The 24955-nt window shown below is 39.4% G+C and overlaps 1 protein-coding gene across 5 annotated transcripts in view; it reads left to right on the top strand.

Annotated features, from left to right (window-relative positions):
• Positions 1–24955, top strand: part of ST7 (suppression of tumorigenicity 7) — a 254231-nt gene that overhangs the window by 127361 nt on the left and 101915 nt on the right. For all 5 annotated transcript variants that reach the window (XM_082662065.1, XM_082662063.1, XM_082662064.1 and 2 more), the window contains exons 2-3: positions 6491–6573; positions 17012–17171. In XM_082662065.1, the coding sequence (XP_082518191.1) occupies positions 6491–6573; positions 17012–17171 (243 nt within the window). The remainder of the gene's footprint in view (positions 1–6490; positions 6574–17011; positions 17172–24955) is intronic.

Raw genomic sequence — 24955 nt, 5'->3', positions numbered from 1 at the left:
CCAGACTCTGGAGGACCATGTCTCCACAGGCTTCTGTCTCTTTGCAAAATAAGTATAGGGAAGATTTTCTCCCATTAGAGGCAAATATGTCTTTTTTCTTCCTAATGTTAAACAGTTGATGAGAAACAAAAAGATTCATAACTTCAACCCTAAATTAAAGCATGTTTTAAAAAGCTAAAAATGTAAGACTTATACAAGCCTCTCTCCTATTCTTGACGAGAGTTCCCCAACATCAGCTTGCTTGTAAATAAAAGGGAACAGGTAATCTGAGATCTTGCTTCACTTGTCCTTTTGGGTTACCGAGGTTTGTATGTGACTGGGCTTTGGACAGTCCTTCATGGCTTGACAGATGGCCTCCCTCCAGCAAAGGACAGGGAACCATGAAGATTGAATACTGCTTCGTTATAGTTTCCCAGATCACAGCTGAGAAAAGAAAGAATGTGCTCAGCTCCACTCCTCAGTAGAGCCAGATGCCCAGTAAAGCAGAAACAGTATACCTGTAAAGTTGCCAAGGCAACGTCAAGGGTAGAGGGAAGAGTAGACAGAATGATTTATGAAGGTTTCTTGCCATAAGAACCGGTCTAAAAATATACTTCTATGTCTTTTTCCTCTCAAGGATAAATGCCACAGGATTTATCCAGGGAATTGTGATGCATAAAGCTTGAGACCTTATCAGAGCTCAAGGAGACCAGGGGTAAAGGGCAAGGAGAAGGGAAACAGGAGCAACAAATGAGAAAATGTGCTCCTGGTGTGCTTTTAATCTTCTGTTGAACTGATGCAGTTTTGCAGATGTAAAACTGACTTTTTTTGGAAACGTGCAAATGTTGTATATTTAAAATGTGCCTATTTTTTTTTAAAAGACCATTTACTGGGGTAAAATGAAGATACTTAGTTTCCGTATTTAAAAAAAGTTTCCTCTGAGCTTCTACTTTAATATTAGTGGATTTGCAAAGGCAATCACAGATCAGGATGTGGAATAACATGCTATCATGGCAGCAGAGTTTGAAGTTGCATTTTATTTATGAACAGTTTAGAAAGACGCTCTTGGAGCAGATAGAGTTGGCTTATCTTAACACCCTTTCTGGGCTCACTGCAGTTAGTTGGAGTTATCGGATGTCCACATGGATTTTCACTTTCATGAATTATACATGACTCTATCAGTTTCATTTGGTGCGTAACAAATGATCATGGATATAGCAGCTTAAAACAGCACACATTTATTATCTCACAGCTTCTGTGGGTCAGGAGTACAGGCACAGTTTAGCTGGGTCTCACTAGGTTGTAATCAAGGTGTCTGTCAGGCTGTGATCTTATCTTCAGGCTCAACTGAGGGAGAGTCTACTTCCAAGTTCACTTAGGCTGGAGACTCAGGTTGGGACCATTGACCTAAACGATCATCAGCTAAATGAAATGAAGAAAAAGTAAAATTAAACAGGATAAACATTTCCTTTCCCTGGGATGCTTATTATCTACTTCTCTGGTAGAAGTTGTCAACTCCTTGGGAAAATAAATTGCATCTCACTGTGAGGGTTGAGGGAATTCCTGTTTCATGTGAGCCTCAGAACCACTCTGGGAAGGTGTGGGACTTTCCCAGGGCCTCGATGCTGCAGTTGGTTTCACATTTAGAGACGAAGTCTCCTAACCCTGCTCTCTTTCCCAGGCATAATGCTTTTACACAAAATCTCTTTATTATTATTATTTTTTTTTTTCATCCAGCTTAAATAGACGTAGTTTCTTTAACCTTTCTTCCTAGGGACTTTAGTCCTAATCTTTTCAGTGATTGCTAATTGTTATAACTTTCTAATTTTTTCTACTTCACATGCCCTGTTTTAGCAAGGTGTTAAATGGAATACAGGACAAAGCAGACCCATATTTTTGGGTGCTGTAGACTTTACCACACTTCCTATTCAGTTCTATCTAGTCAGTACCTCCAAGTCTTTGATGCTGCCTTAACCTCTTTCTTTTTTTAAAAAAAATTTTTTTTTCTATTTTTTTATTGTATTTATTTATTTATATTTGGTTGTGTTGGGTCTTTGTGGCTGCGTGCGGGCTTTTTCTAGTTGCAGCGAGTGGGGGTTACTCTTTGTTGTGGTGCGCGGGCTTCTCATTGCGGTGGCTTCTCCTGTTGCGGAGCACCAGATCTAGGTGCATGGGTTTCAGTAGTTGTGGTGCATGGGCTCAGTAGTTGTGACTCATGGGCTCTAGAGCACAGGCTCAGTAGTTGTGGCACACAGGCTTAGTTGTTCCGTGGCATGTGGGATCTTCCCGGACCAGGGCTCAAACCCGTGTCTCCTGCACTGGCAGGTGGATTCTTAACCACTGTGCCACCAGGGAAGCCCAACCTCTTCTTTCAAGGGCTTGAATAAGGCGGAATATATCTTAAGGAGTCAAACACTTCTTAAGCGTTATGTGCTCACTCTGTTTTACAGAACATCTTTTCCAGGAGTCTAATTTGGGAATTGTTTGTGCTCTGAAGGATACGGGAGGAGGCTCTTACTGTCACGAGGGCCAGAAACAGGGCTGGCTCCTCACAGACAGGGCCTCACAGGGCCATTCCGAGTGCCTCGTCATTAAGCCCTCCGGTATTCTAGTTCCCTGCTCACAGGAGTGATTCTTCACTTTCCACAGTTGACCTGTTGTACTATATTCTTCCATCTTCTCTTCTGTGATCCAGAGGGGTCACTGAGTTTTCAATCCATTAACCCACCCCTCATACCTAGTTTCTTCTCAGACCTGTACTTAATTTCTTCCTGTTTACTCATTAATTAAATGCGAAGACTGTACCAAGTTAAAGTTCAGCATCTTCAGAACGCCTGATGACACAGTCCCTGAGGCTGCCCTTGAATAACTGATGCAGTATTCTTTAAGCAGTGACCTGTTAGAGTGCCCATCTGGATCGGACGAAAAGCCTTCTGACTTACTAATTTTTGTTTCCAGGTTGATATAGGACATTGTATAATTTATTTTTACCAAAGCTAGATTAGTCTTTACTGTTTGTTTTTGAATTTGTTTTTCCTTAGCCCCAGCACCTGTGGAGATAGTATCGATATGTCTATAGATGTCAGGAATATCCACTTTATGTTTCAAACCACACACCCCACAGTTTTCTGATCTAATTTTTAGGTACTTCATAAGGCCCTCATATATTTTCAAAAATAATTGCTAGTGACCCTGATGAAACTAGGCCAGGCAGTCCAGTTTGCAATGTGCAGCCCTCCTAATTTAATGGGGGAATCTTTAACTAGATGCTCCCCTTCGGGGTGGCTTCTTGCCCTTCCACCCTGGGGCTACACACACTGATGATAAGATCCCAGTGGACTTATCTTTTTTGCCCCTCCTGCTGCGGAGCACAGGCTCTGGACGCACAGGCCCAGCGGCCATGGCTCACGGGTCCAGCCGCTCTGCGGCACGTGGGATCCTCCCGGACCGGGGCACGAACCCGCGTCCCCTGCATCGGCAGGCGGACTCTCAACCACTGCGCCACCAGGGAAGCCCCAGTGGACTTGTCTTTAACAGTCAGTGATAAAAATAAGTACAGTGTTAAAAACATCCATCTTTCAGTATCACTTATTTAGAGCTTCCTCTCCTTTTCTAATGAAAGACTACTGTTTTCCTTTTGCTATTTTGTTCCTTAATGCTTTTCAGCAGCGTTCTCATGTTGCACCCTTGATGCCATGAGCCTGAGCTCTGGAGGCTGGATGACCGGTGTTCAGCTCTTTGCCCAGCCTCCACCTGTGAAATAAGATGAATAATAATATTGACCTCACAGAGCTGAAGTGAGCATTAAGTTCTCTAATTTGTAAAATTGCTTTATTATAAACTTTAAACACAGATAGATGGATTCAAGTGGCAAGTACTGATTGTTGATTTTTGTGCTCAGAATTGCTAAATGCCATGTCTAAATGATGTTAGCCAGAATGCCCAGTAGGACTGTAAAATTAATAGGTTATTAAATGAACACCTCCCACTCTCTAAATGTTTTCTATTTCTACTTTTCTCATTCTCTATTTGTGTCTCTATTTCTTTTAATGCCCACCATTCTCTTTCCCAACTTTGGTAGCTTTCTATAACTGGATATAGTAGAGAAGCATGTTTTAATTTTTGTATTACCTATGGTAGCTATATAATCTTAAGTAAAACTAAAGGTATAGAATGTTTATTTTTATCTCTTTAAAAAACTCACATAGTTTCTTTTTTTTCACTTGTCGATTCATTCTATAATTTTTTGTCCCCAGTCGATCAGCAATTTTCAGTAGAAAATCTTTTTTCCTCTATTGCTTTATGCTTTTGTTGCTGGGGAGTTAGCAGGGCTACCAAAGCACTTCAAATTCAGGCAAGTCTTTTCCTCTTTCTTTTAGAAATGGATTTTGTTGAATTCTGTGTTCAGTTTGTCCCCAGAAACTTACTGAAAAGTATATGGTACAGATATGAATGTTCATAAATACAGAATAACAAAGTGAATACTCTATTTTGGTGACTTTTTAAAAATAATGGAAAATGTGGGATCATTCATAGCATGAGGAGGGGAATTTTGAGAATTTTAGGCACCTCAGAATCAGACTGTCAATTACAAGCTTTGTTTTTTTAATGGCCAAGCATAACCACCTCAGCTCAACTGTACCTCCTCTTGCCTCACAGCCCTAGGCTGACTGCTTCTTCTGTGCTTTTCGCTACCTCCCTGAAAGAGTCCACTTAGTCAAGTTGTGACTATTGACTGAGCACTTTGTGTTAGTCCAGATTCGTGATTGCAAATGACAGACCATGAGCCACGGCAAACCAGTCCATTTAAAGTGGGTGTTGGGGAGGAGAAGGTTTACTGAGAGCATGCCCAGTAACCAGGAAGGATGGAGTTAGTGCATTCTTCCACATTTGTGCCTTTGCGAAGGGTCCACAGCCCAAGCTCCTTCCCTCTTCAACCCGTGCAACCAGCTGGAAAGGCTGTGTGCTGTTTCCTCAGGGCCTCAAAGCAGGCCCCGTCCTTCACTCACATTGCTCTCCTTTCCTCCTCCTGCCCACTTTGGTCTGGTTAACTCCTGCTTACTCTCCCAGACATCTTCCTGACTCCCAGCCTGAGATGCATACCTTTTATGTGTTTTCATAAAATTCTGTGCACAGGACCCTTCTATGCACTTATCAAAACTGTCTGGTGATTGCTTGTTTACTTGTCTGTTTCCCAGCTAGACTTTGACCTTCTAGAGGGTGGGAGCTGTGTCTGAATCATGCTTCCATTCTTTGTCCACAGTCTCATTCATAAACAGAGAGAAGCATTTGTTGAATGAGTGAGCATAGGATCTTTGTTCATGTTGGTGACTTTGCTTTCTGGGCTGATCTCTGTTCATGCTGGTGACTTCGCTTTGACAAATACAAAAGCCTTTTCCCTTAATGACATAAAAGTCGTACTTCTTTTTTTTTTTTTTTTTTGTGCTACGCGGGCCTCTCACTGTTGTGGCCTCTCCCGTTGCGGAGCACAGGCTCCGGACGCGCAGGCTCAGCGGCCATGGCTCACGGGCCCAGCCACTCTGCGGCATATGGGACCTTCCCGGATGAGGGCACGAACCCGTGTCCCCTGCATCGGCAGGCGGACTCTCAACCACTGCGCCACCAGGGAAGCCCAAAAGTCCTACTTCTAATGTTCTTCATTTTAAAACAGGACTGGATATGATCCCCTTCCACAAACATATTCAGTAAAGAAATGTGAATACGCATGCAAAAAACCCTTTAGGTCAGTTGTTGTTTTGGTAGTAGTCAAAGTTTTGTGCAATTTCTAGATATAAATAATGACTTAAAATATACTTATAAAATGTATAAGTGACCTTACTTATTGGGCAACCAGATCAGCTGTGTAGTTGATATGCACAGTGTCAGGAGCAGGTCAGGAAGGTGTCTGACAATACACATTCATTTTTAGTGGCTTATTTTTCATCTTTTCTGCATTGAATACGATTATTTTGATGAGCAGTCTGACAACCTTGTAAGTTAGCTGAAAAAATTTTACTGATATATGCTAACTTACATGCTAACTCGTCCTCTCTTTTTCAGGGGTAAACATAGTGTTAGAATCTTTAATAACTGTTTAATATAGTTATTTTTCATTTGTTCTAAGGTTGAAATATGCTTGTTGGCTCATCAAAGACTGATGTGAGGGTCCCATAAAACATATTAGGGTACCTTCCGTTCCTCTCTAACAGTTTAATAACCAGCTTTGATTTGACTCCTCAGTGGCTGTAAATCCATGAAAATCATTCACAACAATAGCTTTGGGAGGAAGAAACAAAAAGCTGCTCTTTCTTCTTGTATGTAGTTGTTTTCTTTTAGGATATATAACTTGAATCTAGTATTCCGAGCCTGAGTACTGCTGAACCTTGGCTATGATTCTAGTAATTCTTGTCATCAGAAACAAATGATTTCACCAGAAAGGAAAATGAGAGCTGGTTTTACTGATGACATACTCATGCATTCTCTGTTCTTCTCCCTCTCTCTTGTTTTTCAGTGAGCATGTTTTTGAACACATTAACACCGAAGTTCTACGTGGCCCTGACAGGCACTTCGTCACTAATATCAGGGCTTATTTTGGTGAGTGGTGGAATCCCTGCTATTTAAAAACATGCTGATTACTAATATATACGTTATATATGTACAGGAAAAAATTCTGGAAGAGTATACACCAGCACCTTACAGTGACTGCGTGTGTGTATATGTTGGATAGGGGACTGATAGAGGCCTTTCACTATCCAGGTTATATGTTTTTAAAATATTGGAAAAAAGATTTTTTTTTTAACAATTATATACTGCTTTTGTTGAAGGAAAAAACAAAATGGAAAATAAAGGAAGACATAATTCTGTGTCAAATTCTAATGTCTAAGATACTATAAAGTAAGTGTGACTCAGTTAAACTAAAATGTTTTTCATTACCCTTTTCAAAATGGATTATTGGACATAATAAAGATCAGTAGAAATATAGCTCAGTTTCTTTAAATATATTGACATGGATGTGGCAATTCTAAGCTTTTTCCCCCTTCATCTCCTTTTCTTTTAAAATTTACATATATTTCCCTATTGCTTCCTTGAAAAAAAATCCCCAGTAGTCAAAAAGCAATATGATAATCACCCCTAAGGCTCCATTGCCTTATGTGCTAAAATAGTTATAGGTGTAATAAGTTATAACACCTGCAGTAGTTTTCTTTAATTTAAGTGACCTTAGAGGGGGCCATCTAAACTAGTGGAATCACTCTAATATAATTAAATTTATATTAAGGAGCTTTAAGGAGAAAGAGGTTTTAGAAAGCTTTTTTTCCCTCTATACATAATGCTGTGATTACTAATTATTATAGAGACATGGACAAGAAACAGAACAATGAGGTAACCGCTAGTGCTGTTTCCATTTTACTAATACATAAGCTGGATAGGAAGTAACCTATCTTAGGTCACATAGATGGCAAGTGGCAGAGCAGGATTTCAACCCATACTGGCTTGCACCAGAGCCTGTGCTTTTATCACTCACTTCACTGCCTCTCTGGTTAAGTTCTCAGCTGTTTTCCCAGCTTGCTGAACAAATGGCAAGTCTGGATTTTATTCTAGTAGTATCTTGGTGTGGGTTCACTAGGCTATAAATGAATTACCAGAATGCAGGGTGAGCTAAGCCTAACAGTCGTTTTCCCTTCTCACTTAGAGATGGTGATGTCCCACGTCCTTGCTTCTCTTCTCCTCCAAATAAAGGGGTTTCCTTAGACCATGACCAACTTTGCAGATCCAGGCTTGTGAGGCTTTCTCCCTGTGTGTGGAGTGCAGCTGCTGAAGCCTGATGGTCACTGCCGTGTTGTTTTATGATATATTTGCCTTGCTGCATTCCTAGGAAGCAGAGGATCCTCCTGACTAATGTAAAACTTTGAGCAAAGGAAAACCTCTGATGTGTGAAGATTTTGAAAGCCCTTCTCAAAAATGCTTGGTCTGTCATATATACACTACCAAATATAAAATGGATGGCTAGTGGGAAGCTGCTGCATAGTACAGGGAGATAAGCTCTATGCTTTGTGACGCCCTAGGGGGGTGGGAGGGAGGCTCAAGAGGGACGGAATATGGGGCTATACGTATACATACACCTGAATCACTTTGTTGTACAGCAGAAACTAACACAACATTGTAAAGCAGTTATACTCCAATAAAGATGTAAAAAGAGAGGCATGGACATATATACACTACCAAATGTAAGGTAGATAGCTAGTGGGAAGCAGCCGCATAGCACCGGGAGATCAGCTCGGTGCTTTGTGACTGCCTGGAGGGGTGGGATAGGGAGGGTGGGAGGGAGGGAGACACAAGAGGGAAGAGATATGGGAACATATGTATATGTATAACTGATTCACTTTGTTATAAAGCAGAAACTAATATACCATTGTAAAGCAATTATACTCTAATAAAGATGTAAAAAAAAAGATGTAAAAAATATAGTGTAAAGAACACTAAATCACCTCTAAAAAATTAAAAAATAAAGAAGTGGAGATATATATATGTATAACTGATTCATTTTGCTGTACAGCAGAAACTAACACACTTTATTTTATTTTTTAAAAAATTTTTATTTATTTATTATTATTTTTTTAAACATCTTTATTGGAGTATAATTGCTTTACAATGGTGTGTTAGTTTCTGCTTTATAACAAAGTGAATCAGTTATACATACACATATGTTCCCATATTTTTTCCCTCTTGCATCTCCCTCACTCCCACCCTCCCTATCCCACCCCTCTAGGTGGTCACAAAGCACCAAGCTGATCTCCCTGTGCTATGCGGCTGCTTCCCACTAGCTATCTATTTTACGTTTGGTAGTTTATATATGTCCATGTCACTCTCTCACTTAAACACAACACTTTAAATCAACTATACTCCAATAAAAATTTAGAAAATAATAATATATTAAAAAAAATTCTTGGTCTGTACTGAAGACAAAGTCACTACCATGTGGGAATAGCTCTTGATAGCTTTAGGCTCCTGCTTTAGAGATTGTTGACACTGGTGGTATCCAGCCCTTGGGGACTCAGCTTTGCTAGCCCTTGAAATGCACCCAGGGCTGAGCTTTCTCTTCAGCCACTGTTCTTTTCTGCCAAGTGCATTTCATGGAGAGACAGCATTGAGGTCAAGAGTCAGGTGCGTTGCAGAATAGCTGTGTGCATAGAACTGCTTAGTGGTTTGTTTCCTGGCACCAGAGAGATAATTACCTAACTACTCTCCCCTAAGCAATGTCAAGGGAGCCAGGCGGTGAATACTGAAAGTGCAGGGCTGGCCCTGAGGAATTTGTTTGGGGACCTCAGTATTTCTATGCTGGAGACTGAAATGATCATGCAATGTGATGTCTTAGGCGAAGAGAGGTAAACACAAACAAACAAAAAACCCCCCTGCTATTTCCCCTATGAAGGAAAAATCAGTTAACTGAACAAACGTACGTAGAAATAAAATGTGTTTGGCAAATGCTGCTTTTACACTAACATGTTTAAAAATAAGTGAGGACTCAGAAGTGTGTATTTTACTAGATATCACTGCTAGTTCTTAATTTCACAAGTTGAAAGCCAGCAATGAGTTTGTTATGCCACCTACTTGTCATTCTTCCCTTACGGTTCCTGGGCCCATATCCCCTCCAGGCACCTCCTTCCCTTGCTTAACTTCCAGCTGCCCCGTCTGGCCACTTGGCACAAGCTTTCTCATCTCAGCCCAGTTCCAGCCACAGGAACTGCACCTGTTGTCACAGTCCAAACCCACCAATTTAGTCTTTTATCTGCTGTGGGAAGGACATGCCCAGTCTGCTTGATGTAGCCTCTGTGGGCAATGTTTATTTCTGTGGAAAAAATTTCTGAGTTTTGTTTTTGCTCTTGAGAATGGTAAGGTGGATATGTGGAGAAAATGCTCCCCTTAATTTTCTCAAAATGTTGGTAGAATGGAGAAAATGCTGCTGTATTGACATTTATACTTAGATCCCTGTGTCCCCATTAACATATGTATAGACATGCTCCTACACCTACGTGTTACACATGCATGTTAAATACAGAGATATGGGAAAAGGCAGCCAAAGCAATATTTTTAAAAATGAGAATCAAGAATAAAAATAGAAAATTAGGGCTTCCCTGGTGGTGCAGTGGTTAAGAATCCACCTGCCAATTCAGGGAACACGGGTTCAAGCCCTGGTCCAGGAAGATCCCACATGCCACGGAACAACTAAGCCCATACACCACAACTACTGAGCCTGCACTCTAGAAGCCGCAAGCCACAACTAAACTACTGAAACCCGCGCGCCTAGAGCCCGTGCTCCACAACAAGAGGAGCCACCACAATGAGAAGCCTGCGCACCACAAGGAAGAGTAGCCCCCGCTCGCCGCAACTAGAGGAAGCCCGAACGCAGCAACAAAGACCCAATGCAGCCAAAAATAAAATAAATAAATTAAAAAAAAAAATAAAAAAGAAAATTAAAATAGTAAATAAAAGAATTAATTCAGGGATTAGGCGTAAAACAATTGTTTTCAGAAAAGCAGTAGAAGAGATGACAATTAGATAGAAATCAGTTGTAATGAAAGGTCCTTTTATTGTGTTTCCACTCTATGCCAGGTACTGTTCTGAGCACTTTGAATGTATTATTTCATTTAATTCTAAATGAATTCTAATTCTGATTTCATTGAAATTCTAAATTCTAAGTGGTTGATATAACCAATGCCTCTATGCTCTGAGTATAAACAGACACAAAATTTAAATAAATTGCCCGAGGATGTATAGCAGACAGATGGTGGCATTTGGGTCTGTCTGACCATGCCCTCTATCCCCTCCTGTTCAAAAGTAAGGGAGTGGGACTAGAAGATTGTTGTGGCTCTTTTCAACTCTTTTTCATTCATCTAAAGAACTTGACCTCCACTTGATCCGAAAATCATGCAGTTGCAGGGCTGGAGGAAGGAACCCTCAGAAGCCATCCAGTTTAAGCGAGCAAAGACCTAAGGAACAGGCACCCAGAAAGCTTCTGACTTGCCTAGGTCACCTTGCTAGGTAAGGTATAGGGAAGGCTCGAATTTAAATTTCCACTGCTTTGTCCCAGCATCATTCTGCCTCTCATAAACATGTTGACTAGGAAGATGGGTAGCAGCATTGTCTAGTGGTTGATGTATTCCTTTGAACAGACCCGTAGAAATGGGTCAGGTAGATAAAGAGAGAAGGAAAAGAAAAAGAAAGAAAGAGAAAGGAAAGGGGGAGGGAGGGAGACTACAAATGTCTCTGGAGGGAACATTTTTTCTTTTTCCAATCAGCCATGGATTAGGTCAGATTTGGTCAGTCTAGAACATGGACCATCACTTAACACAATTTATAATTTCATTTGTGACATTTATGGTCTTATCCTCTCTGTGATGGAAGCTTCACAAAGGCTGGGAACATATCTGTGTTTTTGTGTTCAGCTGTATAATGTTTGGGTAGACTCTTAAGAAATATTTGTTGAATGCACACAGATCCAGTGAGTGAATGAATTAACTGACTGTATCAGAATTATCTGGGGAGCTTGTTTAAAGTGATGGATTCTGAGTACCACCCCAGACCAACTGAATCAGAATCTCTAGGGCAAGGGCCTAGAGGAAAGCTGCCACCCAGGAGGAGCTGACAGAGCTTGGGGCGCCATGGCACAGGCTGGCATTTGCCACTTGTCAGTGGTCCCCATGACTTCACCCCAGGAGAGTGACCCTCCCGTCCAGGCCATAGTCATTAATGCTACAGTGGAAAATCTCATCCTGTGAACACGCAGACACTGAGGTGGGCATGGATCACTGGCTGTTGACCTTGAAGAGAATCTCACTTCTCTGTCTCCTCTCTTTTCTTAAAGCCTTGGCAATAGGTGGCCAGGAAAGGGGGTGGAAGGACATGAAGAGCAGTTCTTTACACAGCCCCCCTGAACTACTTAGGGGAACAGATGACTGAGGGGTGATTGGCTGGGCCCAAGGCGGCAGGAGGCCAAGACCCACTCTATAGCTCTTCGGTATTCCTAAACAAAACAGGCAGGAGCCAGGAGGAAAGAAAGGGGCGGGAGGGGCAGAGAGAGAGGGGTGGGGGAGAGAAAGAAAGAAAGAAAGGAAAACAAAGAAAGGAAGGAAGGAAGGAAGAAAAGGAAAGAAAGAAAGAAAGAAAGAAAGGAAAGAAAGAAAGAAAGAAAGAAAGAAAGAAGGAGAGAGAAAAAAAGGGAAGGAAGGAAGGGGGAGGGAGGGAGGGAGGAAGTTCTGTCATGCAGAATTGCAAGGGACTTTGAAAGGGTCAGTGGTATGGAGGAAAGGGTATACTTGCAAATTCTAACAGGAAACTAAAAATGTTATGGATATTACTATAACCCATGCCATTTGCCTTGGTTTATCTTCAAGCCTAGAAGATCCCCTCTTGTCAAAAAACTGTTTACCACTAGATATATTTCAAGACTTAGAGCAGGTGTCAATTTGGCAGTCTATTTGGGAGTAGACTGCCAGAGTTTCGTATTTCCTCTTCAGTCTCCACCATTGCTGTATCTATCCTGTGATATCATCATCTACTTTAATCCTTGGGAAACACATAGCCAGTTTCAGGCTGTGACACCTTTGTGTTTCCCATGGGTTTAATGGAATTACATTGTGGAATTACAATGGTGCTGCTATGTGGAAATCTTGAAGCAGTTTTGAGTATGTTATAGGATACAGGAGAGAGAAGTGTTTTATATATAGAACATGCAATTCAAGAAGGGGAGGTCTTGTTGGATAGGAAGAATCTAGGCATCTTTATGAAAGATTCAGCTTTTAGGTCTGTTAGACAGATGGAAGCGCCTTGTTTGTTAACCCTTTGCCAGATTTTTGTTCCTTCCCTGCAGGTGAAGATGAGATAAATTTACACCCTTAGGCCAGCTGCAAACCTGGATCTCCACTCCCAGCCCACAGCCCCATTGCTCCTTGATCATCCCCTCTGCTTCTGTCATATAGTAATGGAGAGAGTTACGAGGCCTAGGTAACTGGGTTCTTGACAAATGAATCTTTGTTTTAAATATGATCTGGGTCCTGAGTATAGCGTATGGCCCTTCTGTCCTGAAAGGTATAGATCCAAACCATTTCTTTGACCCTCACATTCCCAATTCCATCCCTGCTTCCTTTATTCTCAAATAATAACCCTTACCTGCATCTCCACTGAGATCAGTGTCATCTACATTTTATTCATTTGTTGCCTTCTTACCTGTAAAACAGCTCATCTCACACCCTACTTTCCAAAATAGAATGTATTCTTCTGTTCATTCCTGCTTCCCTTTCATCTTTAGAGCAAGAAATGGTAAGGTACCTTTTTAAGGCAGGGTAAATGTTCTTCCTGGGCTCCTGGTGTCATGTCTCTTGGTCATTTGTATGCTTTTGCACTTCGGTTTCTCTCTTTCTACTAGATTCTTTCCTCTTCCACAAATAGGTATAGGTCTCTCTTTTTTTTATAACAAACAAAATGTACACAAAACCTTTCATTGGTTTTAAACAATATCCCATTAAATCACCAGGCCAGCCCTTATCATCCATCCGTTCAACCTTTTAGCCATCTATCCATTCAGTCTTTAAACCATCCATCCTTCCATCCATCCATCCATCCATCCATACACCCATCCAACATTAACTGAGTGACCTTATTTTACACATTAGGCAACTGAGCCCCAGAGAATCAAGAGTACCAACCAAGACGTACAACTCAGCTATTATGAAATATTTTAGGGCCTTTACCTTTTAGCTAGATGGTAGGGTCATTGTTGACTTCCTGAATGACAAACCTACTTGATGCTTTTTAGTTCTCATCTTACTTGATCTGTATAATTCTTAGGGTAGAGAGATTACACTTTTAAAAACTGTGAAATGTGTAAATTTATGTTTTAATTTTATGGTTATTTGTCAGATTAAAAACTGTTTTGTTCCACTGTGGCAACTCCATTAAGCTACTAGCATGTCTAAGGGCTAGTTTTAAAATCTAAATTTGTTTATGAGAGCTTTGCTATTTACACTGTAGGTTATGCACCAGGGAGAATAATTCAAAGTGACACCAAATATGTGCGTGTTAAATAACACCATCTGCCCATTTGGATCTGTGCAGCTCTTTAAAAATACTGTGAGGTTCTGGCCCAAATCCTGTCATGTTTCAGGATATGGGACAGATTATTATGCTAAGACCCCAGATTAGAAGATTTGGTTTGAAGTTTAAGAAGGCTTCAAGTCCTTTCCTACTTCGTTTTAGTAGTTGTTCATTTAATTCATATTAGAGTGTCAGCCCCAGGGCATTGTGGACACTAGTATAAAGGACTGTGTTAGGAAAGAAGCCATCTACTGCTCTGATAGGTCAGGCTTGAGAAGACCCTCCTTTGCCTCCCAAGCAGCTGCATGAATAACCCAGTCTTTACTGAGGTCTGTTATTTTTGCATTAGAAATACTGGGTGGAAGGTCTGTCTCCTGTTATAATGCAAATACCCCATTAATATGAATCATTTATACCTTAGGATGTATTATCCAGTCCCATTTGATAGACTACTTCTGGATTAGTTTTGATAGCTAAGAAAGCAAAAAGAGACAGTGGAGTTGGAGGGCATTTGAAAGTGAAGATTTTAAAAGGGAAGCGATAGGCTACATCTGTCTGTTTAAATGAGCAAGAGAGTTATAAAAAGATGTCTTGTTTTAGGGCCCTAGTAAGATTAGTGGCTCAAGAGCTGGGGCTTCAGGCTGAATAGCTACTTCATTAGCTATGTGACTCTGGTCAGGTCACCACACCTTGACATGTAGCCCTCATTCCTCATCTCTAAATGAAACTGTTCAGGGTCCTTTAGGGTCCCTTTTAGTGCTGATGTTCTCCGATTCTGCTGGAGAAACTGAGAAATCTGAAAGAGTCCCAAAGTGGTTTCTTTTGGGGGGGGGGTGAATGGGAGCAACTTGTGAGAGGCATTGTGGGTCTGTGGCATGCACTGGTAGTAGCAGGGGCTACATCTGTGTTCTGTGGCCCCGGAGCACAGCCCATGCCTGGATTGGAGCATTTAGTGCTGTGTAAATGAATGAATGAAGGCCTGGCAGATGCCTTAACAGCATAAAATAGAAAGCAGAGTAAAGACTTGGGGCAAAGAAAACTCTACCCCACAAGTGTTTGAGAGCCATTGCCAGTTCTGTGACCATTGTTCTGGGTCCTTTGAAACCTTCCATCTCTTCTAATAAAGGCAAAGCCATGAATCTTTTTTGGGTGGTCAGGACCAAATGGTGAGCTGTCTCCTTTTTCACAATGATTACCACGGCTCTCAGCCAACCATTTAGTAGCAAGATGCTGTACTATCCTGAATTGTAGACCAGCAAGAAGAGGGATGCACCACAGCAGTATGTGAGGTGTGCTGACTATGTACAGCATCGATGTAATAAATGATAGCTTTGCTATTGCTTTTGGGAACCAACTATGCAGAAGGCACTGAACTAGGTCTTTTACGTGGGGTTTGAATCTAGATGTTTTACATGAGTGTGAAATTGAGGACCCTCAAGGGTAAATAACAAATATGATTTCCACTTTACAGTTGAAAAAACTGATGTTAAAATAGATTAAATAACTCACTTGAGGTTACAAATTCCCTTCTAGATCCATGGTCAGTAAATTTGCCATTCTTGAACTTTCTGCTTTCTTCAAGCAAGATCTTTTATTCCTAGCATTCCAGATGTTACAGACTGGTCCTATCCGTTCTTAGCTTTCATATTGTATTCTCCCTGGTCTTCTCAGTCAAATTACTTAAATGTTTTAACATGTGAAAATTCATATAGTCAAAAGGAATAACCCCTTGGAGTTAAATCGAGTTTTCCTGTTATAGGATTGCAAACATTTGGTTTGATTAACAGTTCCTTCTGGTCATTTGTAGATGTTCTTTCTGTCCTTTTAAAGAAATTTTTGGTAGAGCAAAATATCAATTTTTAAATGATAGCCCGAAGTCCATTCCACAGAAGATAACAAAATCTTGTTTTTATGAAATAAGTAAGGATAAAGGTAATTAAGTCTATGTTATTTCCATATTCTATTACAAAAATATAGTATAGTTATCCTAGGAGACTCTGGGATATAGTTGATTCTTACATTTCTTCTGTGTAGTGATTTGTGACTGCTTAAGGAACAAATCTCAAATCAGGGAAGCCAAGGAAAGGATGTGGGGAGAGCAGCTTCAAACAGTGGTGGGAAAGTGCTCAGAGGGGCTTTGGGGGTAGGGGCAGGTAAAAAGATTGGGGGAGGTGGCTGGCTTTCCCCATGCTCAGGAGCCCTGATTTCAGTCTAGTCATGTGAGCTTCGGTGCTTCTTTCCTTCTATTAATGAAAGTTATTTCTTTTCTTCCTTGCAAACAGCACATAACAACTGGTAAGCTTGTGAGCTAGGAAACATTAATGGTGTACAACAGATGCTAGCATTTACAAAGCACACTCAGCAGGTGGGCTGCTACTGAATCTCTCAGCAGTTGGGTGCCCTCGATACATGAAATAGGATGGCTTTTATTCTTTCTGTAAAGCCGGATTTCTCTAGGGAGATGCTTTTTTTAAAACAGAATTTTACTATCTTAAAAATGTATGCAGTTATGACTTTATCAGAATATAAGATGCCAAGAATTGGAATATTTCATAAGCCATACTTCTAAAACTGGCTTGTTGGTATTCATTTCTGGAATTGTTTTTTAGCTATGGTGATTTTATTATCACAATATTATGTAAATTTGGAGGAAAATAATGAGCAGCTCTTAACAATGTTCTTTCACCAGGATTGTAGCTATAAATTTTCCTTAAAAACCAGTATTAAGTGGAAAAAACATCATTGAGAAGTTAAAATGTAATTGGTATTTACTTTTATCAAACTTCTTAATTTTTAGAAATAAACCATTTTTTTGGAATAAAAATGTTTAAACCAGTGTTTAAGGTGGGTATAATTAGTAAGTGCAACACAGTTATGGGCATGTACAAAATCATAGCTGGTAACAAGGACCCTAATCACGCTTATTATCTTTCTGTTCTAGATATTTGAATGGTGGTATTTTCGCAAATATGGAACATCATTCATTGAACAAGTCTCAGTAAGCCACTTGCGCCCCCTTCTGGGAGGGGTTGACAACAACTCCTCCAACAATTCTAACTCCAGTAATGGGGACTCAGATTCCAACAGGCAAAGCGTCTCAGGTATGGAAAGTCCTTCAGTCTGCAACATTATTTACTTACTCTTACTAAATTATTATGACTATAAGACAATAAGAATGTTGTTATTTAAAGATTAGACTTCAAAGAAAAGTACGATTTATTTTCCCAAGAATTTGACAACTTCTACAAGAGAAGTAGAGTATAAGCATCCCAGGGAAAGGAAATGTTCATCTTGTTAATTTTACTTTCTCTTCCATTTGATTTAGCTAATGATCATTTAGGTCAGTGGTTCCCACCTGAGTCTCCACCTCCTTGTCCTTAGTCCCTCAAACTTCATTAAATGTATCCATTCTCTTCCATGCTAATTGTAGAACCTTATGTCTAACTAGATCTGATAACATCACTCCTCTGCTTAAAAGTCTTGGTTGGTTCCCATTCCACTAAAGATAAAGCCCAGATTCCAGATTACTTAGCACAGCATAAGCTGCTTCTATCTTGCCAACCTTGGTTTCTGTCATTTCTTGAACGGGCCATGTTTTCTCATGACCCTCTGCCCAGAAGTCTGTCTTCCCTCCTCCGTGCTTGCTCATCTTTCACAACCCAACTCAAATGTGACCTCCTGGGAAGCCCTCTCTGATAAGCTGTACAATATTTCTCCACCTTTGTTGACTCATACATTTTTACCTTTAGCAACATTTATTAAATTGTACTGAAATTTTTAAGCTTACTGCTTTACTGTAATATCTCTAGCATTTTGCATAGTGTCTACTATATCACTGAAACTCAGTGAATGAATGAATGAGGGCATACATGGCCTGTAATTTCTCTACTCATGAAAGAAGAGGGACGAATATAATTTCCTAGCTTGGTCTCTTCATCACCTCAGTAAACATTTCCTAACTCTCTAACATGGACTTGGCCTTATACAGGTTCTTATGAATATTATGATTTTAAAAAATGTCGAAGTCCTTGTCCCCGTTGAACTCTTGTGTCTACTGAAGGGAGACAGAGTGTTAAGTGCTCTGATTATATGAGGGAAACATGCAATACTTTGGAGTACAAGGGAGGGCTTCCCGATCCAAACTGGGGGAAGAAGTTTGCTTCTTGAAGGAGAGAGTACCACTTCTGAGACTTGAAGGATGAAGAGGGAGAGATTAAAGAACTAAGTTAGATCTTTTTTCTTTCCTCCCTAGAATAACTCAGTTCATATTTCATAACTATCTAGCCAGGTGATAGGCATCAAGGAGCATTGTATATATATTTTATTCCTGATGTTGATTCAATGCTCTTTTAATATAATAGAACCTTTGCCAGCCGGCCATGAGTGGTAGTGGGTACCTCTGAGTACACATTTATTTCATTCTAAAGGGTACACATGTGAGAGATGGTGCCACTCAGGTAACAAAATTGTCTGGGACTTTATAAACTCATCTGCTTTGTGGAAGAAACAGAGATCTGAGCAAAGTGAAATATTACTTCAACCAGGTACTCTAACACACGTGGCATATTATTCTAATGAGGAGTCTTGATCATTCAGTCATTGTCACTATGGATAATTGCCTCACTTTGCATATGTTGGAAGACCCTACAGATTAAATGTGCTCTTGTCTGATCTGATTTACTACAGTCTTTGTATGTCACAGAACATTGTAGAAAATTAACAGATTGAAAACAGAAAGCAACCTCATTTAAGGACATTTTTTATTGTGAGTACATTTTTATTTTCATTAAAATTCTCGCTCTGCCCAATTTAACATCATTCCTTAATGCGACGAAGAGTTCATACCCTCCTTATTGTTGCTGTTACTTTGCTGACTCTCTGTGGATGCCTTGAATAAGCCTTATGCATTATATAAATCTTGATGCTATTCTTAGTGCCGGTACGGCAGTTTTTAAAGGGAGAATCTCAGTCCTTTATAAAAATACATTCGACAATGATGATCATGGAACTTCCCAATTTTATTTGTACTGAGTTTTTACCCTGCTAAGACTAAGCTTTTGAATATTATTATTAATTCAATTTCACTAGTATTTGCTGACTGTCTACTACTATGCATGCAGTATTTCCATTCATTTCCTGTAACAGATACAGCGTTTATGATCTGATCTCATAACAGTGTTCAAATAATTAGATTTAGGAAAATGGAAATTATCTTGTCCAAGTATATTTAGGGCTCAATCTGCCTACTTCTCCTTGACATCTGGGTTTCTAATATTTGGCTAACTCAGCTCAACAAACATGTGTGTTGGTATGGAAGTGCCAGGTACCATGGGATTAATACCATTTCCCACTTCTCTTTTCTTGTGGTGATTTTTATTTTTGAATAAGAAAAATGCTATAAAAGTACACTGTCTCTGTTTATCTCTACCCTTAATCACTTTCTATTTCATAGTCTAGTTTCAGCTAAGTATAAAGGAAAAAGAAGGTCCAAAGCTGAGGGTAATCAATACATTTTCTTAAAATAGAGGAATTTGTTTTAAAATTTATATTGCCTTAATAATGATAAAATGACTATTGCCTTAATAAAAGAAGCATCATAAGACAGCTCTTTGCTGAATCTTACGTGAAATAAAACGTGGCTAACCAAGTCCCATGGACACTTGCAAAGGCAGTTAAACGGCATTTCTTATTTGAGAAAAATCATTGAAAAATTTAAAAACAGACAGAAAATACTAGTTATAAACATTGGACTATATGAAAACTCATAGTGTAGCTCTTTCTTTAAAGAATCATTTGTTTTGATTAAAAGCTGAAAGACCTGGCCTACCTAAGAATAATTTGGGGTGGAGAAATGGGAAGGGAGAAAGTTGTAATTGTTACAGGAGACTATTCATATATTGTTTAACATTTGGATTTGTGCAAATTGGCCTGAGTGCAGACCCTCTCAAAACTTGCATTGATCTTTATCTGTGGGCCAGAAGAGAAATGTAGTTAATTATACAGCTTCTTTTTTAAAAAAATATTTATTTATTTACTTGCTGTGTCAGGTCTTATTTGCGGCATGTGGGATTTTTTGTTGCGGTGCACGGGCTCCTCTCTAGTTGTGTCGCGCGGGCTCCAGAGCTCTTGGCCTCTGTAGCTGTGGCACGTGGGCTCTGTAGTTGTGGTTCACGGGCTCTCTAGTTGTGGTGCGCAGGCTTAGTTGTCCCGCAGCATGTGGGAATCTTAGTTCCCCGACCAGGGATGGAACCAGCATCCCCTGCATTGCAAGACGGATTCTCAGCCACTGGAACACCAGGGAAGTCCCACAGCTTCTTAATCTAGCCAAATTTCAGATTGTCTGGTTTAGGTTAACATTTATGAACATTTCACTTATCTCGATTTATTTGGGAGCTAAACTGCTATTTTTCTCACAAATATACAGTTTCTGATAAACGCTGCTGATATATTTTCCATGTCATCATGTTTCCTGCTGCCATTTCTTAATTCAGCTTAACTTATGAACTGATGATGCACAAGGATTTAAAATGTGTCCAACTTCTCCCTGTCTTAAGGGAAGGGATTCTCAGGGTCCAGTAACATTCTGAATTTGGGTTCATGGGAAAATCTGTTTGATAATTTGTCCTGTTCTCAAATAAGATGTCATAAAGACAAAGGTTTGCAGTGTTCACCTTCTTCAAGATATTTACAAAAGTGCAGAGTGTTCCATCACATTAGAAGTATGCTTGTCAAAGTCAAGGTTAAATTCCCTGAGACACTTTAATAGCATCTTGCATAGAACTGGATCTTTAGACAAACTCTGGTTATACTCACTTGGTTTCCTGTTGCAAATCATCTCATTTTAATCTCTATATAAGATAAATATATATCATATACATTTTTAACATCTTTATAGGAATATAATTACTTTACAATGTTGTGTTAGTTGCTGCTGTATAACAAAGTGAATCAGCTATATGTATACATATATCCCCATATCTCCTCCGTCTTGCGTCTCCCTCCCACCCTCCCTATCCCACCCCTCTAGGTGGTTACAGAGCACCGAGCTGATATCCCTGTGCTATGTGGCTACTTCCCACTAGCTATCTATTTTACATTTTGTAGTGTATATATGTCCATGCTACTCTCTCACTTTGTCCCAGCTTACCCTTCCCGCTCCCCGTGTCCTCAAGTCCATTCTCTACGTTTGCGTCTTTATTCCTGTCCTGCCACTAGGTTCCTCAGAACCTTTTTTTTTTTTTTTTTTTTTTAGATTCCATATATATGTGTTAGCATACGGTATTTGTTTTTCTCTTTCTGACTTACTTCACTCTCTATGACAGACTCTACGTCCATCCACCTCACTACAAATAACTCTATTTCGTTTCTCTTTATGGCTGAGTAATATTCCATTGTATATGTGTGCCACATCTTCTTTATCCATTCATCTGCCGATGCACACTTAGGTTGCTCCCATGTCCTGGCTATTGTAAATAGAGCTGCAATGAACATTGTGGTACATGACTCTTTGAATTATGGTTTTTTCAGGGTACATGCCCAGTAGTGGGATTGCTGGGTCATATGGTAGTTCTATTTTTAGTTTTTAAGGAACCTCCATACTGTTCTCCATAGTGGTTGTATCAATTTACATTCCCACCAACAGTGCAAGAGGGTTCCCTTTTCTCCACACCCTCTCCAGCATTTATTGTTTGTAGGTTTTTTGATGATGGGCATTCTGAGTGGTGTGAGCTGATACCGCAGTGTAATTTTGATTTGCATTTCTCTAATGATTAGTGATGTTGAGCATCCTTTCATGTGTTTGTTGGCACTTTGTGTATCTTCTTCGGAGAAATGTCTATTTAGGTTTTCTACCCATTGTTGGATTGAGTAGTTTGTTTTTTTGATATTGAGCTGCTTGAGCTGCTTATATATTTTGGAGATTAAACCTTTGTCAGTTAGTTCATTTGCAAATATTTTCTCCCATTATGGGGGTTGTCTTTTTGTCTTATTTATGGCTTCCTTTACTGTGCAAAAGCTTTGAAGTTTCATTAGGTCCCATTTGTTTATTTTTATTTCCATTTCTCTAGGAGGTGGGTCAAAAAGGATCTTGCTATGATTTACATGATAGAATGTTCTGCCTATGTTTTCCTCTAAGAGTTTTATAGTGTCTGGCCTTACATTTAGGTCTTTAATCTATTTTGAGTTTATTTTTGTGTATGGTGTTAGGGAGTGTTCTAATTTCATTCTCTTACATGTAGCTGTCCAGTTTTCCTAGAACCACTTAATTGAAGGGCCATCTTTTCTCCATTGTATATTCTTGCCTCCTTTATCAAAAATAAGGTGACCATATGTGCGTGGGTTTATCTCTGGGCTTTCCATCCTATTCCGTTGATCTATATTTGTTTCTGTGGCAGTACCATACTGTCTTGATTAAGGTAGCTTTGTAGTATAGTCTGAAGTCAGAGAGCCTGATTCCTCCAGCTCTGTTTTTCTTTCTCAAGATTGCTTTGGCTTATTCGGGGTCTTTTGTGTTTCCATACAAATTGTGAAATTCTTTGTTCTAATTCTGTGAAAAATGCCATTGGTAGTTTGATAGGGGTTGCGCTGAATCTGTAGATTGCTTTGGGTAGTAGAGTCATATTCACAATGTTGATTCTTCCAATCCAAGAACATGGTATATCTCTCCATCTGTTTGTATCATCTTTAATTTTTTCCATCAGGGTCTCATAGTTTTCTGCATACAGGTCTTTTGTCTCCTTTAGTAGGTTTATTCCTAGGTATTTTACTCTTTTTGTTGCAATGGTAAATGGGAGTGTTTCCTTAATTTCTCTTTCATATTTTTCATCGTTAGTGTATAGGAATGCAAGAGATTTCAGAAGTGCATTAATTTTGTATCCTGCAACCTTACCAGATTTAATGATTAGCTCTAGTAGTTTTCTGGTGGCATCTCTAGGATTCTCTATGTATAGTGTCATGTCATCTGCAAACAGTGACAGTTTTGATTCTTCTTTTCTGAGTTGGATTCCTTTTATTTCTTTTTCTTTTCTGATTACTGTGGCTAAAACTTCCAAAACTATGTTGAATAAGAGTGGTGAGAGTGGGCAACCTTGTCTTATTCCTGATCTTAGTGGAAATCGTTTCAATTTTTCAACATTGAGAATGATATTGTCTGTGGGTTTGTTATATATGGCCTTTATTGTGTTTAGATATGTTCCCTCTATGCCCACTTTCTGTAGAGTTTTTATCATAAATGGGTGTTGTATTTTGTCAAAAGCTTTTTCTGCATCTATTGAGACGATCATATGGTTTTTCTCCTTCAATTTGTTAATATGGTGTATTACATTAATTGATTTGCATATATTGAAGAATCCCTGCATTCCTGACATAAATCCCACTTGATCGTGGTGTGTGATCCTTTTAATGTGCTGTTGGATTCTGTTTCCTAGTATTTTATTGAGGATATTTGCATCTATGTTCATCAGTGATATTGGCCTGTAGTTTTCTTTTTTTGTGATATCTTTGTCTGGTTTTGGTATCGGGGTGATGGTGGCCTCGTAGAATGAGTTTGGGAGTGCTCCTCCCTCTACTGTATTTTGGAAGAGTTTCAGAAGGATAGTCGTTAGCTCTTCTCTAAATGTTTGACAGAATTTCCTGTGAAGCCATCTGGTCCTGGGCTTTTGTTTGTTGGAAGATTTTTAATCACAGTTTAAATATCAGTGCCTGTGATTGGTCTGTTTATATTTTCTATTTCTTCCTGGTTCAGTCTCGGAAGGTTGTGCTTTTCTAAGAATTTGTCCATTTCTTCCAGGTTGTCCATTTTATTGGCATACAGTTACTTGTAGTAATCTCTCGTGATCCTTTGTATTTCTGCAGTGTCAGTTGTTACTTCTCTTTTTTCATTTCTAATTCTATTGATTTGTGTCTTCTCCCTTTTTTATTTGATGAGTCTGGCTAATGGTTTATCAGTTTTGCTTATCTTCTCAAAGAACCAGCTTTTAGTTTTATTGATCTTTGGTATTGTTTCCTTCATTTTTTTTTCATTTACTTCTGATCTGATCTTTATGATTTCTCTCCTTCTGCTAACTTTGGGGTTTTTTTGTTCTTCTTTCTCTAATTGCTTTAAGTGTAAGGTTAGGTTGTTTATGTGAGATGTTTCTTGTTTCTTGAGGTAGGATTGTATTGATATAAACTTCCCTCTTAGAACTGCTTTTGCTGTATCCCATAAGTTTTGGGTTGTCTTGTTTTCATTGTCATTTGTCTCTAGGTGTTTTTTGATTCCCTCTTTGATTTCTTCACTGATCTCTTGGTTATTTAGTAGTGTATTGTTTAGCCTCTATGTGTTTGGATTTTTTACAGATTGTTTTCCTTTAATTGATATCTAGTCTCATAGCGTTGTGGTCAGAAAAGATACTTGATACGATTTTAATTTTCTTAAATTTACCAAGGCTTGATTTGTGACCCAAGATATGGTCTATCCTGGAGAATGTTCCATGAGCACTTGAGAAGGAAGTGTATTCTGTTGTTTTTGGATGGAATGTCCTATAAATATCAATTAAGTCTATCTTGTTTAATGTATCATTTAAAGCTTGTGTTTCCTTATTTATTTTCATTTTGGGTGATCTGTTCATTGGTGAAAGTGGGGGGTTAAAGTCTCCTACTATGATTGTGTTACTGTTGATTTCCCCTTTTATGGCTATTAGCATTTGCCTTATGTATTGAGGTGCTTTTATGTTGGCTGCGTAAATATTTACAATTGTTATATCTTCTTCTTGGATTGATCCCTTAATCATCATGTACTGTTTTAATTTTTCCGTCGAATCTGAATGAGATCCTCGCTGGGTAGAGTAATCTTGGTTGTAGGTTTTTCCCTTTCATCACTTTAAATATGTCCTGCCACTCCCTTCTG

Source organism: Grampus griseus (genome assembly GCF_964374135.1).
Source record: "Grampus griseus genome assembly, chromosome: 9".
In the NCBI taxonomy this organism is placed as follows: domain Eukaryota; kingdom Metazoa; phylum Chordata; class Mammalia; order Artiodactyla; family Delphinidae; genus Grampus; species Grampus griseus.
The sequence above is the reverse complement of the archived record's forward strand: the minus strand, read 5'-3'. Positions and strand labels throughout refer to the sequence as shown.